Source organism: Ahaetulla prasina, chromosome 6, assembly GCF_028640845.1.
Source record: "Ahaetulla prasina isolate Xishuangbanna chromosome 6, ASM2864084v1, whole genome shotgun sequence".
Lineage (NCBI taxonomy): Eukaryota > Metazoa > Chordata > Lepidosauria > Squamata > Colubridae > Ahaetulla > Ahaetulla prasina.
The window spans coordinates 103,652,362-103,665,656 of record NC_080544.1 but is presented as its reverse complement, the minus strand read 5'-3'; the positions used below and the strand labels follow the sequence as shown (position 1 = coordinate 103,665,656).

Genomic DNA, 13,295 nt, shown 5'->3' with positions numbered 1-13,295 from the left:
AACCTAGAAATTTGAAGGTTTCTACTGTTGATACTGTGTTGTCTAATATTGTAAGAGTTGGAAGTATGGAAGGGTTTCTCCTAAAGTCTACCACCATTTCTACAGTTTTGAGTGTGTTCAGTTCCAGATTGTTCCAGTCGTACCAAAAGGCTAGTCGTTCAACCTCCCGTCTGTATGCGGATTCATCATTGTCTCGAATGAGAACGATCACTGTTGTGTCATCTGTGAACTTCGGTAGTTTAACAGGTGGATCGTTAGAGATGCAGTCATTGGTATACAGAGAGAAGAGAAGTGGAGAGAGCACACAGCCTTGGGGCTCCCCTGTGCTAATTGTACAGGTATCAGATGTGATTCTGCTTAGCTTCACCTGCTGCTTCCTGTTAGTTAGGAGAAACAAGGTTAAGAAACAATCATTAGACTATCTCCAATTAATCATTCCATCTTTTACTATTTTATGATTCTATGACTCTGAGTTCCAGGTCACTTCCCCAATTTAGAATAGAATAGAATAGAATTTTTTATTGGCCAAGTGTGATTGGATACACAAGGAATTTGTCTTGGTGCATAGGCTCTCAGCGTACATAAAAGAAAAGATACATTCTGTTTTATGTTTAATTCTTTGCATATATTTTGCTGGTGGCATGTAGCAAAGACGAAATTGCAGCATCCTTTTGATTTCTGAAAATGTCTTTGGACCCTTTAAACATCAAGACAAAGGGCTAAGAAATTTCTCTGGTAGTTTTAGACTCTTGAAATTATGCCTCTTGAATTCTTAGTTGTCCTCCTCTGTTGGCAATCAGTAAAAACAACAATCCACATTACAAGTACCAAGGACAGCACAGGTAGTTCTCACCTTACGACCGTTTATTTAGTGACTATTCAAAGTTACAACGGCATTGAAAAAGTGACTTATGACCATTTTTCACACTTAATGATCACTGCAGCATCCTCATGTCATCCTAGAGATTGTGTGGGGTTTTTAACCTGGGTTTGGAAGCCCTGTTAGAACTTATTCCTTCATGTTCCCTGTGATATAGGTAGTCCATAACTTACAATAGAATAGAATAGAATAGAATAGAATTTTTATTGGCCAAGTGTGATTGGACACACAAGGAATTTGTCTTGGTGCATATGCTCTCAGTGTACATAAAAAAAAAAAGATACGTTCATCAAGGTACAACATTTACAACACAATTGATGGTCAATATATCAATATAAATCATAAGGATTGCCAGCAACAAGTTATAGTCATACAGTCATAAATGGAAAGAGATTGGTGATGGGAACTATGAGAAGATTAATAGTAGTGCAGATTCAGTAAATAGTTTGACAGTGTTGATGGAATTATTTGTTTAGCAGAGTGATGGCCTTCGGGAAAAAACTGTTCTTGTGTCTAGTTGTTCTGGTGTGCAGTGCTCTATAGCGTCGTTTTGAGGGTAGGAGTTGAAACAGTTTATGTCCTGGATGCGAGGAGTCTGTAAATATTTTCACGGCCCTCTTCTTGATTCGTGCAGTATACAGGTCCTCAATGGAAGGCAGGTTGGTAGCAATTATTTTTTCTGCAGTTCTAATTATCCTCTGAAGTCTGTGTTTGTCTTGTTGGGTTGCAAAACCGAACCAGACAGTTATAGAGGTGCAAATGACAGACTCAATAATTCCTTTAGTGACCGTTTGAACCTACCACAGCACCGAAAAAAGCGATTATGACCATTTTTCACACTTATGACCATTGTAAGCATCCCCATATTCACATAATCAAAATTCAGAAGCTCGGCAACTGACTCATCTTTATGACGGTTGAAGTGTCCCAGGGGTGTGTGTCAGCTGATCCCTTTTTGTGACGTTCTGACAAGCCCAGACAATGGAGGGAAGCCAGATTCACTTAACAGCTGGGTTACTAACCTATCAAGTGCAGTGAGATTCACTTAACAACTGTGGCAGGAAACACTGTAACGTGGGACAAAATTCGCTGAACGAAAGCCTCACTCAGCAACAGAAATGTTGGGGCTCAATTGTGGTCGTAAGTCGAGGACAACCTATGTGGGGGAGAGAATTTCAAACCTTCGGTAACATTCTTCATAAAATGAGGGAGGGGTTGGTTTCTTCCAAATACAATGAACTTGTGAAAGAGGTCCCAGGATTAGATCCAGTGGTGAAATCCAATTTTTTTTTACTACCGGTTCTGTGGGTGTGGCTTGGTGGGTGTGGCAGGGGAAGAATACTGCAAAATCCCCATTCCCACCCCACTCCTGGGGGAAGGATACTGCAAAATCTCCATTCCAGTGGTGAAATCCATTTTTTTTACTACTGGTTCTGTGGGTGTGGCTTGGTGGGCGTGGCAGGGGAAGGATATTGCAAAATCTCCATTCCCAGCCCACTCTGGGGCCAGCCAGAGGTGGTATTTGCCAGTTCTCTGAACTACTCAAAACTTCCACTACCGGTTCTCTGAACTGCTCAAAACTTCCTCTATCGGTTCTCCAGAATCTGTCAGAACCTGCTGGATTTCACCCCTGGTTAGATCCTAGCGTCAACTGCTAGCACAGAAACCCAGGTTCTGCTTACGAATTCTGCAATCATCCATCCATAAGGAGAGTGCACTGCTTGTTTCTCAGATTGTTTCTCAGATTTCTGAACCTGCGTGAATGTGAATTTTTTTTCCTTTTTTTAAAAAAGAGGCACAGCCTCCCCATGTAAGGGGCTGGCACGATTTTTTTTTTGCTCCTGGCCCGCAGATTTTAGAAAAAGCTTGTCCTCACCTGGCCTCTTTGCTTCTCCCTCCCCACACACACACACACACACACACACACACACACTCCCCATATGTGCGTTTTGCAAGCCTGAAACCTGCAAATAATCCCTAACTCGTCCAGCTGCTGTCATTTGGGGTGGGGGGGGGAGGAGAGAAAGGCGGCAATCCATCAGAAGCGATCTTGGGGAGGGGGTGGTTTTTTAAATTATCCGCGTTGGGGAAAAGGCGATGCCAGGGTGGAAACGTGGCATGCCACTCGCCGCCCGTGCCCCTCTGCCTCCTTGGCTCGGAGCAAATGGGACCAAGTGTCGCCGCGGACCGAGGGGATTTTTGCTGCAGTAACGTAGCCGGGAACGATCGGAGCTGCCGCTGCCGCTGCTACTATTTCTTCGCATCCCCCCCAATATCTCCTCTGGTTATTTTGCAGTCTGGAAGCTGCCAGCATCGGTTTTATCACCATCATAGACAGACGGCGGGACAAATGGAGCGCGGTCAAGGCATCGCTCACCCGAATCGCAGTAAGTGGCCGTTCCACGGTCTTTTTGCGTGCGCGCTCGCGTGTGTGAGTGTGTGTCTTGCGGGTGTGTGATTGTTGTCGTTGCCCCGCGTGGCTTCTTTGCAAAAAAAACAACAAAAAAAAACAACTCCTGCGGCAAATCACTTTGCTTGCCCTCCAGATGCGCGCCTCTTGTTGCATGCTCGCCTGGGGCCCCGCCTGACTTTTTCTGCAAAACAAATACATAAATACATTTATAAATTAATAAAAACACACACAAAAAAAAACCCCCGCATTTCCAATGCATCGGGGCCGCTGCAGCCTGCCAAGCCGCTCCGACCGGTACTGAGAGCTGGGAGAAATTAGGGAAGGAGGCGTAGGGGGGGTGGGGGGGTGGGAAGGAAGAGTTGCACCACAGTTGCATTTTTGCAGATTTAGAGGCGGGTGGGTGGGTGGGTTGGAGGGCTTCTCTTTGCCTTCTTTCTTCCACGCCCCCCCACCCCCGTTGGATCGCGCGGCCAGCCGAAGGGGAAGAGGAGGGTTGCTGAACCCACCCGCTCCCGGCTCTGCTTGCTGGAGGGATCCCCGCGGACCCGCGCGTGCACGAGCTGCTGGGTCTTCTCTCTCCCCCCCCCCTCCTCCAATTCAACCCAAAAAGGACAGCGAAATGGGACAAACGGTGCACGGAAATATAAATAGCCTGCTTGGCCCTAAGGCGGTGTTTATGCAACGCAATTTTGAAGGGCGCTCTTCCAAAGGACGAGGAGGAGGAGGAGGAGGAGGAAGAGGCCCCATCGCCATGGAAAAGCTAGGCGCGTTACTTTCACGCGTGGATGGATTCTTCACGCCCGCGGGGCTTTTTGAGGGTGTGGAATAAGGCTCCCGCGTTGCTCTCTTAAGTAAGTCCGTGTTAACCCGCGGCTTTTAAAATGAAACATCTTTGCTTCGGATCGCCCAGCATGCTAAGCTGTCACACATCGTTTGCAAATTAACAGATGACACAGAGTTGGAAGGGGTCTTGTAGGTCATCTAGTCCAACCCCAACCCCTTCACACCCAAGCAGGAGATCCCCACATCATTTCTGATAGATGGCAGTCTCTTCTTGAAAGCTTCCAGTGATGAAGCTCCTACAACTTCTGTTCCACGGGTTGATCTTTTTCTCAGGGTCAGAAAATGTCTCCTTATTTCCAGGTTGAATCTCTCCTTGGTCAGTTTCCATCCATTGTTCCTTGTCCGGCCTTCAGGGGCTTTGGAAACTAGGTTGACTCCTTCCTCTCTGTGGCAGCCCCTCAAATATTGGAAAACGGCTGTCCTGTCTCCGTTAATCAAATCATCATGGTTAGGTTCGCACAGCTTGTTAAACCCAAGCAAAACAAACCGTGGTATTGTTTTGAAACAAAGTGTGAACCAAGGTTCCTAAAGGCAATATAGATAATGAGTAAATAAGAGCGGTGGGGAAAAACGTTTATCAACCATTTGAGTGCAAGGGAACCACAAGAAGGGATGCGGTTGGAAATATTTTTCTCTTCCTTCCGCGTTGAAGAGAGCAGGAAGTCTTTAACGATTTTTGTAAAGCTGTAAGTAAGGCAACGTCAAATATGGTTAGGAATCTCAGAACAAAGAATAAAAATGCAGGCTGACCTAAATATGTTCCATTTTTGAAACGGCACCAAAGCTCACTACAACCACGACTCTCCACCTCCCTCTCTTCCTCCACCCTCTTTTTTTTCCCTCCTCCTCTCCATCTCTTATTCTCCTCCCCCTTTCCATATCACACTCTTTTCTCCTTCTCCATCTCCCCTTCCCTCTCCTCTTCACCTGTCTCTTTCCTTTGCTCCTTTTCCATCACCCCTCTCTCTCCCCTTCTCCTTCAACTCTGTCCCTCCTATCCCCTTCTCTCTCCTCCTCCCTGACTCTCCTTTCCTCCTCTCCATCTCTTCTTTACCTCCATCTCTCCCTCCTTCTTCCCTTCTCTCTCTTTCTCCGTCCCCTCCCTTTCCCTCACCCTTCTCCCCTCTCCCTCCTTCCACCCCCATGTTCACCTCTGTCTTTCTCCTTCTCCCTCCCTCTTTCCTTTCTCCTTCTCCCTCCACCCTTTCTCTCCTTTCTCTCCCCCCTCTCTCCTTCCTTCTCCTCATCTCCCCCTTTACTTCCTTCTCTCTTCCTTTCTCCTTCCCTCCACTCCTTCTCTGCTCTGTCTTCTCTCTTTCTCCCTTTCCCACCTCTCTCTCTTCTCCTTCCCTCTTTTCTCCATCTCTCACCCCCTCCTATCTCCCTGTTTCCCCTTCCCGCTATTGGTCACCCTCTAATCCAGGGGTCTCCAACCTTGGCAACTTGAAGACTTGTGGACTTCAACTCCCAGAATTCTGGGAGTTGGAGTCCACAAGTCTTCAAGTTGCCAAGGATGGAGACCCCTACCCTAATCAATATATGGCCTATTACTACATCTCTAACAATTTACTCGCTGGCCTGTGCTGGAAGACCTCACCACTTCACGTGACAATTCTTCTGGGAATTGAAGTCCACAAGTCTTAAAGCTTTGCTGGCTGAGGAATCCTGGGAGTTGAAGTCCACAAGTCTCAAAGCTTTGCTGGCTGAGGAATTCTGGGAGTTGAAATCCACAAGTCTCAAAGCTTTGCTGGCTGAGGACTTCTGGGAGTTGAAGTCCACAAGTCTCAAAGCTTTGCTGGCTGAGGACTTCTGGGAGTTGTTGTTTTTTTTGTTTTGTTTACATTTATACCCCGCCCTTCTCCGAAGACTCAGGGCGGCTTACAGTGTATAAGGCAATAGTCTCATTCTATTTGTATATTTTTACAAAGTCAACTTATTGCCCCCCCAACAATCTGGGTCCTCATTTTACCTACCTTATAAAGGATGGAAGGCTGAGTCAACCTTGGGCCGGGCTTGAACCTGCAGTAATTGCAGGCTCTGTGTTCTTAATAACAGGCTTTACCAGCCTGAGCTAAACCAGAGTTGAAGTTCACAAGTGTCAAAACTTTGCTGTCTGAGGAATCCTGGGAGTTGAAGTCCACAAGGCTTAAAGTGGCCAAGGTTGGAGACTCCTGCTCTAGTGTCCAGCTTTGTGATTTTGGCATGTTGGTGGATTTGGGTTGAAAGGGTATTTCGGATCACTACGGATTTAGAACAGATCCCTTTCTCCTTTCCTGTCTTTTTAGGGAGCATTTCCCGGGAATTTGCAGTTAGTCTTTGTCCTCCGGCCGTCCCGTTTCATCCAAAGGGCGATCGCTGACATCGGCATCAAACTGTATCGCGATGACTTTAAAATGAAGGTACCGGTAAGCACTTTTTCTCCTTCTGATTCTGCATCTCTCTGGCCTCCAGGAAACCTCTCTCCTTCTCTTCTTCCCACTTCAGGATCTGTCCAGCAGAACGGCAGATAGTCCTCGGCTTACGACCACAATTGAGCCCAAAACTTCCGCTGCTAAGCGAGACAGTTATTAAGTGAATTTTGGCCAGTTTTTCTTGCCGCGGTTGTTAAGTGAATTGCTGCAGCTGTTAAGTTAGGAACGCGGTTGTTAAGGGAATCTCGCCTCCCCTCCGTGACTTTGCTTGTCGGGGCAAAGGGGATCACGTGACCCGGGGACTCAGCAACCGTCGTAAATGTGAATCAATTACCAAGCATCCGAATTTCGATCACGCGATCGTGCGGATGCTGCAATGGTCGTAGGCGTGAAAAATGGCCATAAGTCACTTTTATCAGTGCTGTTGTAAGGTCAGTTGGTCGCTAAATGAACTGTACCTGCAAACAGCAGTCCTCTGATCAAACTATCTGCTATGGCTCCTGACTTCTTTTTCTCCACCTGAGCAGTTTGGGTGTGGGGGAAAAAAGAATTGAAAGGGACTAAAAGTTGAATTGTAGTTGAGTATGGGAGATATTTTTGAATATACTCCCTGTCATAATCCTCGACCTATGACAGGTGACGTAGCAGCCATTCAAAGTTATGACAGACCTACTTCGGGGCTACTTAGGAACCTAGATTCAAAATTACGATGGTCGGTCTCCCTCTGTGGCCGCATGACTAAACTTTGGACGTTCAACATCGCAGCTACGTTTAAAGCAGTTTGCAGCATCCTTTGGTCATGTGACCACATTTTACCATGGTTTGGTCTGTGCCCGTACCGAACCTTGTGTTTGCTTAACAAACCGCTGCAAAAAACAAAAGATTGTATAATCTGGTGGGTCACATGACTGACTTGTTTTACAACCATTGCTACTATAGTGGACAGGCTCCATTATGATCATACTCTCAGGTCCTTCCGCCGTGAGCTGAAGACGTTGCTGTTTCGAAGAGCAGGACTAGCTTGAACGTAGTTTTAAATTGGGGTTTTTAAATCAGGGTTTTAAATGGGTTTTAAATTTGTATTTAAAACTTTTAAGGCATCAACTGAATTTAATTGTCTATTCTTTTTGCTGTTTTATATGTATTATATGTTTCTGTTGTTTTATTGGCTGTGAACCGCCCTGAGTCCTTCGGGAGATGGGCGGTATACAAATATAATAAATAATAATAATAATAATAAATTGAGAACTACCTGTATATGCGGTAATATACTCACTGTATACCGTATACTGTATCACGTATACCGTAGTATACGGTAGTAGACTCACTGGAGAAGAGCCTAATGCTGGGAAAGATTGAGGGCAAAAGAAGAAAGGGACGACAGAGAATGAGGTGGCTGGATGGAGTCACTGAAGCAGTTGGTGTGAGCTTAAATGGACTCCAGAGGCTTATAGAGGACAGGAAGGCCTGTAGGAATGTTGTCCATGGAGTCGCGATGGGTCGGACATGACTTCGCAACTAACAACAACAATACACCCTGTATACAGAATAAACCATAGGATCTTAGTAAAGAGTTCTCAGCAACACTGATTCACCAATGTGTTAATTTTCTATAGACAGTGACTATTGAGTATCATTACAGATAGTCCTTGTCTTATGATTATTTGTTTAGCGACCATTTGAAGTTGTGATAGTGCTGAAAAAAAATGTGACTTACAACTGGTCCTCGCACTTACAACCATTGGAAGCATCCCGCAGTGACGTGATCTCCACTTGTGACCTCCCCAGGCAGTTTTCAACAAGCAAAGTCAATGGGGAAGTCTGCAGGGAAAGTCCTATGTCTAACAGAATCACAGAGTTGGAAGGGATCTTGGAGGTCTTCTAGTCCAACCCCCTGATCAGGCAGGAAACCCTGTACCATTTCAGACAAATGGTTGTCCAATCTCTTCTTAAAAACTTCCAGTATTGGAGCATCCACAACTTTTGGAGGCAAGCTGTTCCATTGTTTAATTGTCCTCACTGTTAGAAAGTTTCTTCTTAATTCCAGGTTGCTCGTCTCCTTGGTTAGTTTCCATCCATTGTTTCTTGTCTCGCCTCCTGGTGCTTTGGAAAATAAGAGGACCCCCCTCCTCTTTGTGGCAGCCCCTCAAATACTGGAACACTGCTCTCATGTCACTCCTACTCCCTCTTTTCGTTAAACTGTATAATATAAATTACATGGATGTACCCCTATATCTTTCAGAAATCAAGATTGATTGGTGGAAAGATTTTGTTTTTAGACCCTTTCATTGTGGTTTTTCCCCCCCGGTGCAGATCATCATGTTAAACTCAGTGTCTGACTTACATGGTTACATCGACACAAGTCAGCTTACTCGGGAGTTAGGAGGAACCTTAGAATATGGACACAGTCAGTGGATACACCATCGAACCGTAAGTACAGTCGTAGTAACTGTTAGATTCTCTCCCAACCTCTAAAAGTAATAGAATAAGACAGAAATTCTAAGTTGCCGTTTCTGTATCTGGAGACACATTTGACTGAAAAATGTAAATTACACTAATAATTAAATAATAATTTGATTTTTAAATAGGAAGTTTAAACAAAGAGCAGAAGGTGATACATGTATTTTACTAGAATTTAGGAATAGATTAATCTAATTTTTATCTGTTCAATTTATGTGGCTTCCCATCTCGAATACATGATTCTGGATGGCCCACAATTTTAAAACAAGTAAAAAAAGGCAAATATTTTTTTTTTATTTGAATTTATATCCCGCCCTTCTCCGAAGACTCAGGGTGGCTTACATTGTGTAAGGCAATAGTCTCATCCATTTTTATATTATATACAAAGTCAACTTGTATTGCCCCCCCAACAATCTGGGTCCTCATTTTACCTACCTTATAAAGGATGGAAGGCTGAGTCAACCTTGGGCCTGGTGGGACTCCAGCCTGCAGTAATTGTAATTGCAGGCAGCTGTGTGTTAATAACAGGCTGCATTAGCCTGTTGAGCCACTTCCCAGCCCTATTAAATATTAAAAAAAACACCAAAGAATAAAGCACAAGGGGGTTTGCTGAACCCCCTTTTGCATTTCATTGCTGCTTGCTCCCCAGACTGGCAATTATTATTATTAAAAATAATAAGTTATTATGTTAAATTAGAAATAATACACAGCCTGAGAAGCAGAATACCACATAGACTTTCTGACTTGCAGTGGAGAAGTTTGCAATAGTTTTAAAATTATGATTGTCCCCGTGAAGTCCCGCATCGTTATGGTGGCTCGGGGCCATTAGTGAATGCATAGCTGAACAGAAATGGCCAAACGCTTTAGCGGTTCAGTACATTGAACTCCAAAGAAGGATGAACCAAACACTGGAAAATATGGATCACATCCATTTCAATAAGTGGCTGTTCAGGGACATCTCTTGTGTGGGTTTGAATAGAATAGAATAGAATAGAATAGAATTTTATTGGCCAAGTGTGATTGGACACACAAGGAATTTGTCTTGGTGCATATGCTCTCAGTGTACATAAAAGAAAAGATACGTTCATCAAGGTACAACATTTACAACACAATTGATGATCAATATATCAATATAAATCATAAGGATTGCCAGCAACAAGTTATAGTCATACAGTCATAAGTGGAAAGAGATTGGTGATGGGAACTATGAAACGATTAATAGTAGTGCAGATTCAGTAAATAGTCTGACAGTGTTGAGGGAATTATTTGTTTAGCAGAGTGATGGCCTTCGGGAAAAAACTGTTCTTGTGTCTAGTTGTTCTGGTGTGCAGTGCTCTATAGCGTCGTTTTGAGGGTAGGAGTTGAAACAGTTTATGTCCAGGATGCGAGGGATCTGCAAATATTTTCACGGCCCTCTTCTTGATTCGTGCAGTATACAGGTCCTCAATGGAAGGCAAGTTGGTAGCAATTATTTTTTCTGCAGTTCTAATTATCCTCTGAAGTCTGTTTTTTCTTGTTGGGTTGCAGAACCGAACCAGACAGTTATAGAGGTGCAAATGACAGACTCAATAATTCCTCTGTAGAATTGGATCAGCAGCTCCTTGGGAAGTTTGAGCTTACTGAGTTGGCGCAGAAAGAACATTCTTTGTTGTCCTTTTTAATGATGTTTTTGATGTTAGCTGTCCATTTGAGATCTTGCGATATGATAGAACCCAGAAATTTGAAGGTTTCTACTGTTGATACTGTGTTGTCAAGTATTGTGAGAGGTGGAAGTATGGAAGGGTTTTTCCTAAAGTCTACCACCATTTCTACGGTTTTGAGTGTGTTCAGTTCCAGATTGTTTTGGTTGCACCACAAGGCTAGTCGTTCGACCTCTCGTCTATATGCGGATTCGTCATTGTCTCGAATGAGACCAATCACTGTTGTGTCATCTGCGAACTTCAGTAGCTTAACAAATGGATCATTGGAGATGCAGTCATTGGTATACAGAGAGAAGAGAAGTGGGGAGAGCACACAGCCTTGGGGGGGCCCTGTGCTAATTGTACAGGTATTTGATGTGATCTTGCTTAGCTTCACCTGCTGCTTCCTGTTTGTTAGGAAGCTTGTGATCCACTTACAAGTCTGTTCCGGTACCTGTAGCTGGTTTAGCTTAGTTAGGAGAATGTCTGGAATGATGGTATTGAATGCTGAACTAAAGTCTACAAAAAGGACCCTTGCATAGGTCTTTGGAGACCTATGTGTGTGTCATCTTGTGTGTCAAGATGGCAGCTGTCAAAGCCTTTTGTTCTTTGTATGTCTTTCTTTGCAAATGGAGCACACACATTAAAAGCATCTTTTAAAATGCGTTCCATTGCTGTACATTTAAAGAAATGGAGGAAGGTCAGTACAATTATCGTCGACTTACGACCGCGGTTGAACCAGTGGGGAAATCCAGCCAGATCTATCCAGCTTGGCTGAACCGGTAGTGTCAGTGGCGGGAAGCTCCACCCACCCGCCAGGACGTCATTACATCCCATTTATGACCCTGTGCGCATGCGCAGAAGGCTTTACGCGTGTGCTCCCGCGCACTCCCGTTCTTGAACCTGTAGCGAAGGTAAGTGGATTTCACCGCTGAGTTGAACCCAACATTTATGTGGTTAAGCAAGACCGTTCTTAAATGAGTTTGGTCCCATTTTACAATCTTTCTTGGCGCACCATGTTACTTACTTGAGAAACGCATTGTTTCACTTAACACTGCGGTTCTTAAGTTAGTAACGTGGTTGTTAAGTGAATCAGGCTTCCCCACTGACTTTGCTTCTCATACAAGCTGATCAAATGACCCCTGGATATTGCAACCATCATCAATATGAATCACAGCATTATATATATTTCAGGATCAGTGGTGGGTTTCTATCGGTCACCCTGGTTTGGGCGAACCGATCGTGGCGGCGGCTGGAGGCTCCGCCCACCATCCGGATGTCTTCACGGACGCTCTGTGCATGCACAGAAGGTTCTGCGCATGCACAGAAGCACCACGCACTAGCGGAGCGAGGGCGCACACATGCGCACTCATAGTTCCAAACCAGTAGCGAAGGGAAATAAAAACCACTACTGTTCAGAAAGTTTTGTCCCTTAATAACTTCGCAACCTTCATCTTTGTAAATAAAAAGGTTATCCGTAAATCTTCTTTACTGGGTCTTCCTTTGAACTTAATTGTATAGGTTAGGACCTGGCAGGGCAAATTGAAAAAAAAAATAATTAATAAAGAGACATAATACTGTTTTGTGGGCTTGCATCAGTTTCTGACAGGTTCTGGAGAACCGGTAGTGGAAATTTTGAGCAGTTCAGAGAACTGGAATATACCACCTCTGGCTGGTCCCAGAGTGGGGTGGGAATGGAGATTTTGCAGTATCCTTCCCCTGCCACGCCCACCAAGCCACACCCACCAAGCCACACCATGCCCACCAAGCCACTGGTGGCTCAGTAGACTAAGTCTGTCTGTTATTAACACAGCTGCTTGCAATTATTGCAAGTTCAAGTCCCACCAGGCCCAAGGTTGACTCAGCCTTCCATCCTTTATAAGGTAGGTGAAATGGGAACCCAGATTGTTGGGGGCAATAAGTTGACTTTGTATATAATATACAAATGGATGAAGACTATTGCTTAACACAGTGTAAACCACCCTGAGTCTTCGGAGAAGGGCGGGATATAAATTCAAATTAAAAAAAGAAAAGAAAAAAAAAGCCACGCCCAACAAGCCATGTCCCACAGAACCGGTAGTAAAAAAAAATTTGGATTTCACCACTGGCTTGCATGAATATATCAGTGATTTTTTTCCCATGGCTTTTATGAAATTGCAGGTAGTTCTTGACTTACGACTACAATTGGGGCCAGAACTTCCACCATCGCTAAATGAGGCACTCATTAAGTGAATGACACCGAATTTTGTGACCTATTTCGCAGAGGTTGTTAAGTGAATTTGAGTTCTCCCATTGGCTTTGCCTGGGAAGGTTGCAAATGGTGATCGCATGACCTTGGACAGACAGCGCAACCATCATAAATACATGCTGGTTGCCAAATGTCCAAATTTTGATCACGTGACTATAGAGATGCTGGGACAGTTGTAAATGCGAGTACAGGTCTAGTGCCATTGTAACTTCCAACAGTTACTTAAATGTATGGTCGTAAGTCAAGGACAACCTGTATCTGAGAATATACTGTATTTTTCGGAGTATAAGACACACCTTTTTCCCACAAAAAAGAGGGTGAAAATATGGGTGCCTCTTATACTCTGAATGTAGCCCTGCCC

The 13,295-nt window shown here is 44.4% G+C and overlaps 1 protein-coding gene across 1 annotated transcript in view; it reads left to right on the top strand.

The window, feature by feature from the left end:
• MCF2L2 (MCF.2 cell line derived transforming sequence-like 2) overlaps positions 1–13,295 on the top strand; it is a 297,446-nt gene that overhangs the window by 98,114 nt on the left and 186,037 nt on the right. Inside the window, exons 4-6 of the mRNA XM_058187136.1 lie at positions 3,177–3,267; positions 6,422–6,541; positions 8,861–8,977. Of these exons, the coding sequence (XP_058043119.1) occupies positions 3,177–3,267; positions 6,422–6,541; positions 8,861–8,977 (328 nt within the window). The remainder of the gene's footprint in view (positions 1–3,176; positions 3,268–6,421; positions 6,542–8,860; positions 8,978–13,295) is intronic.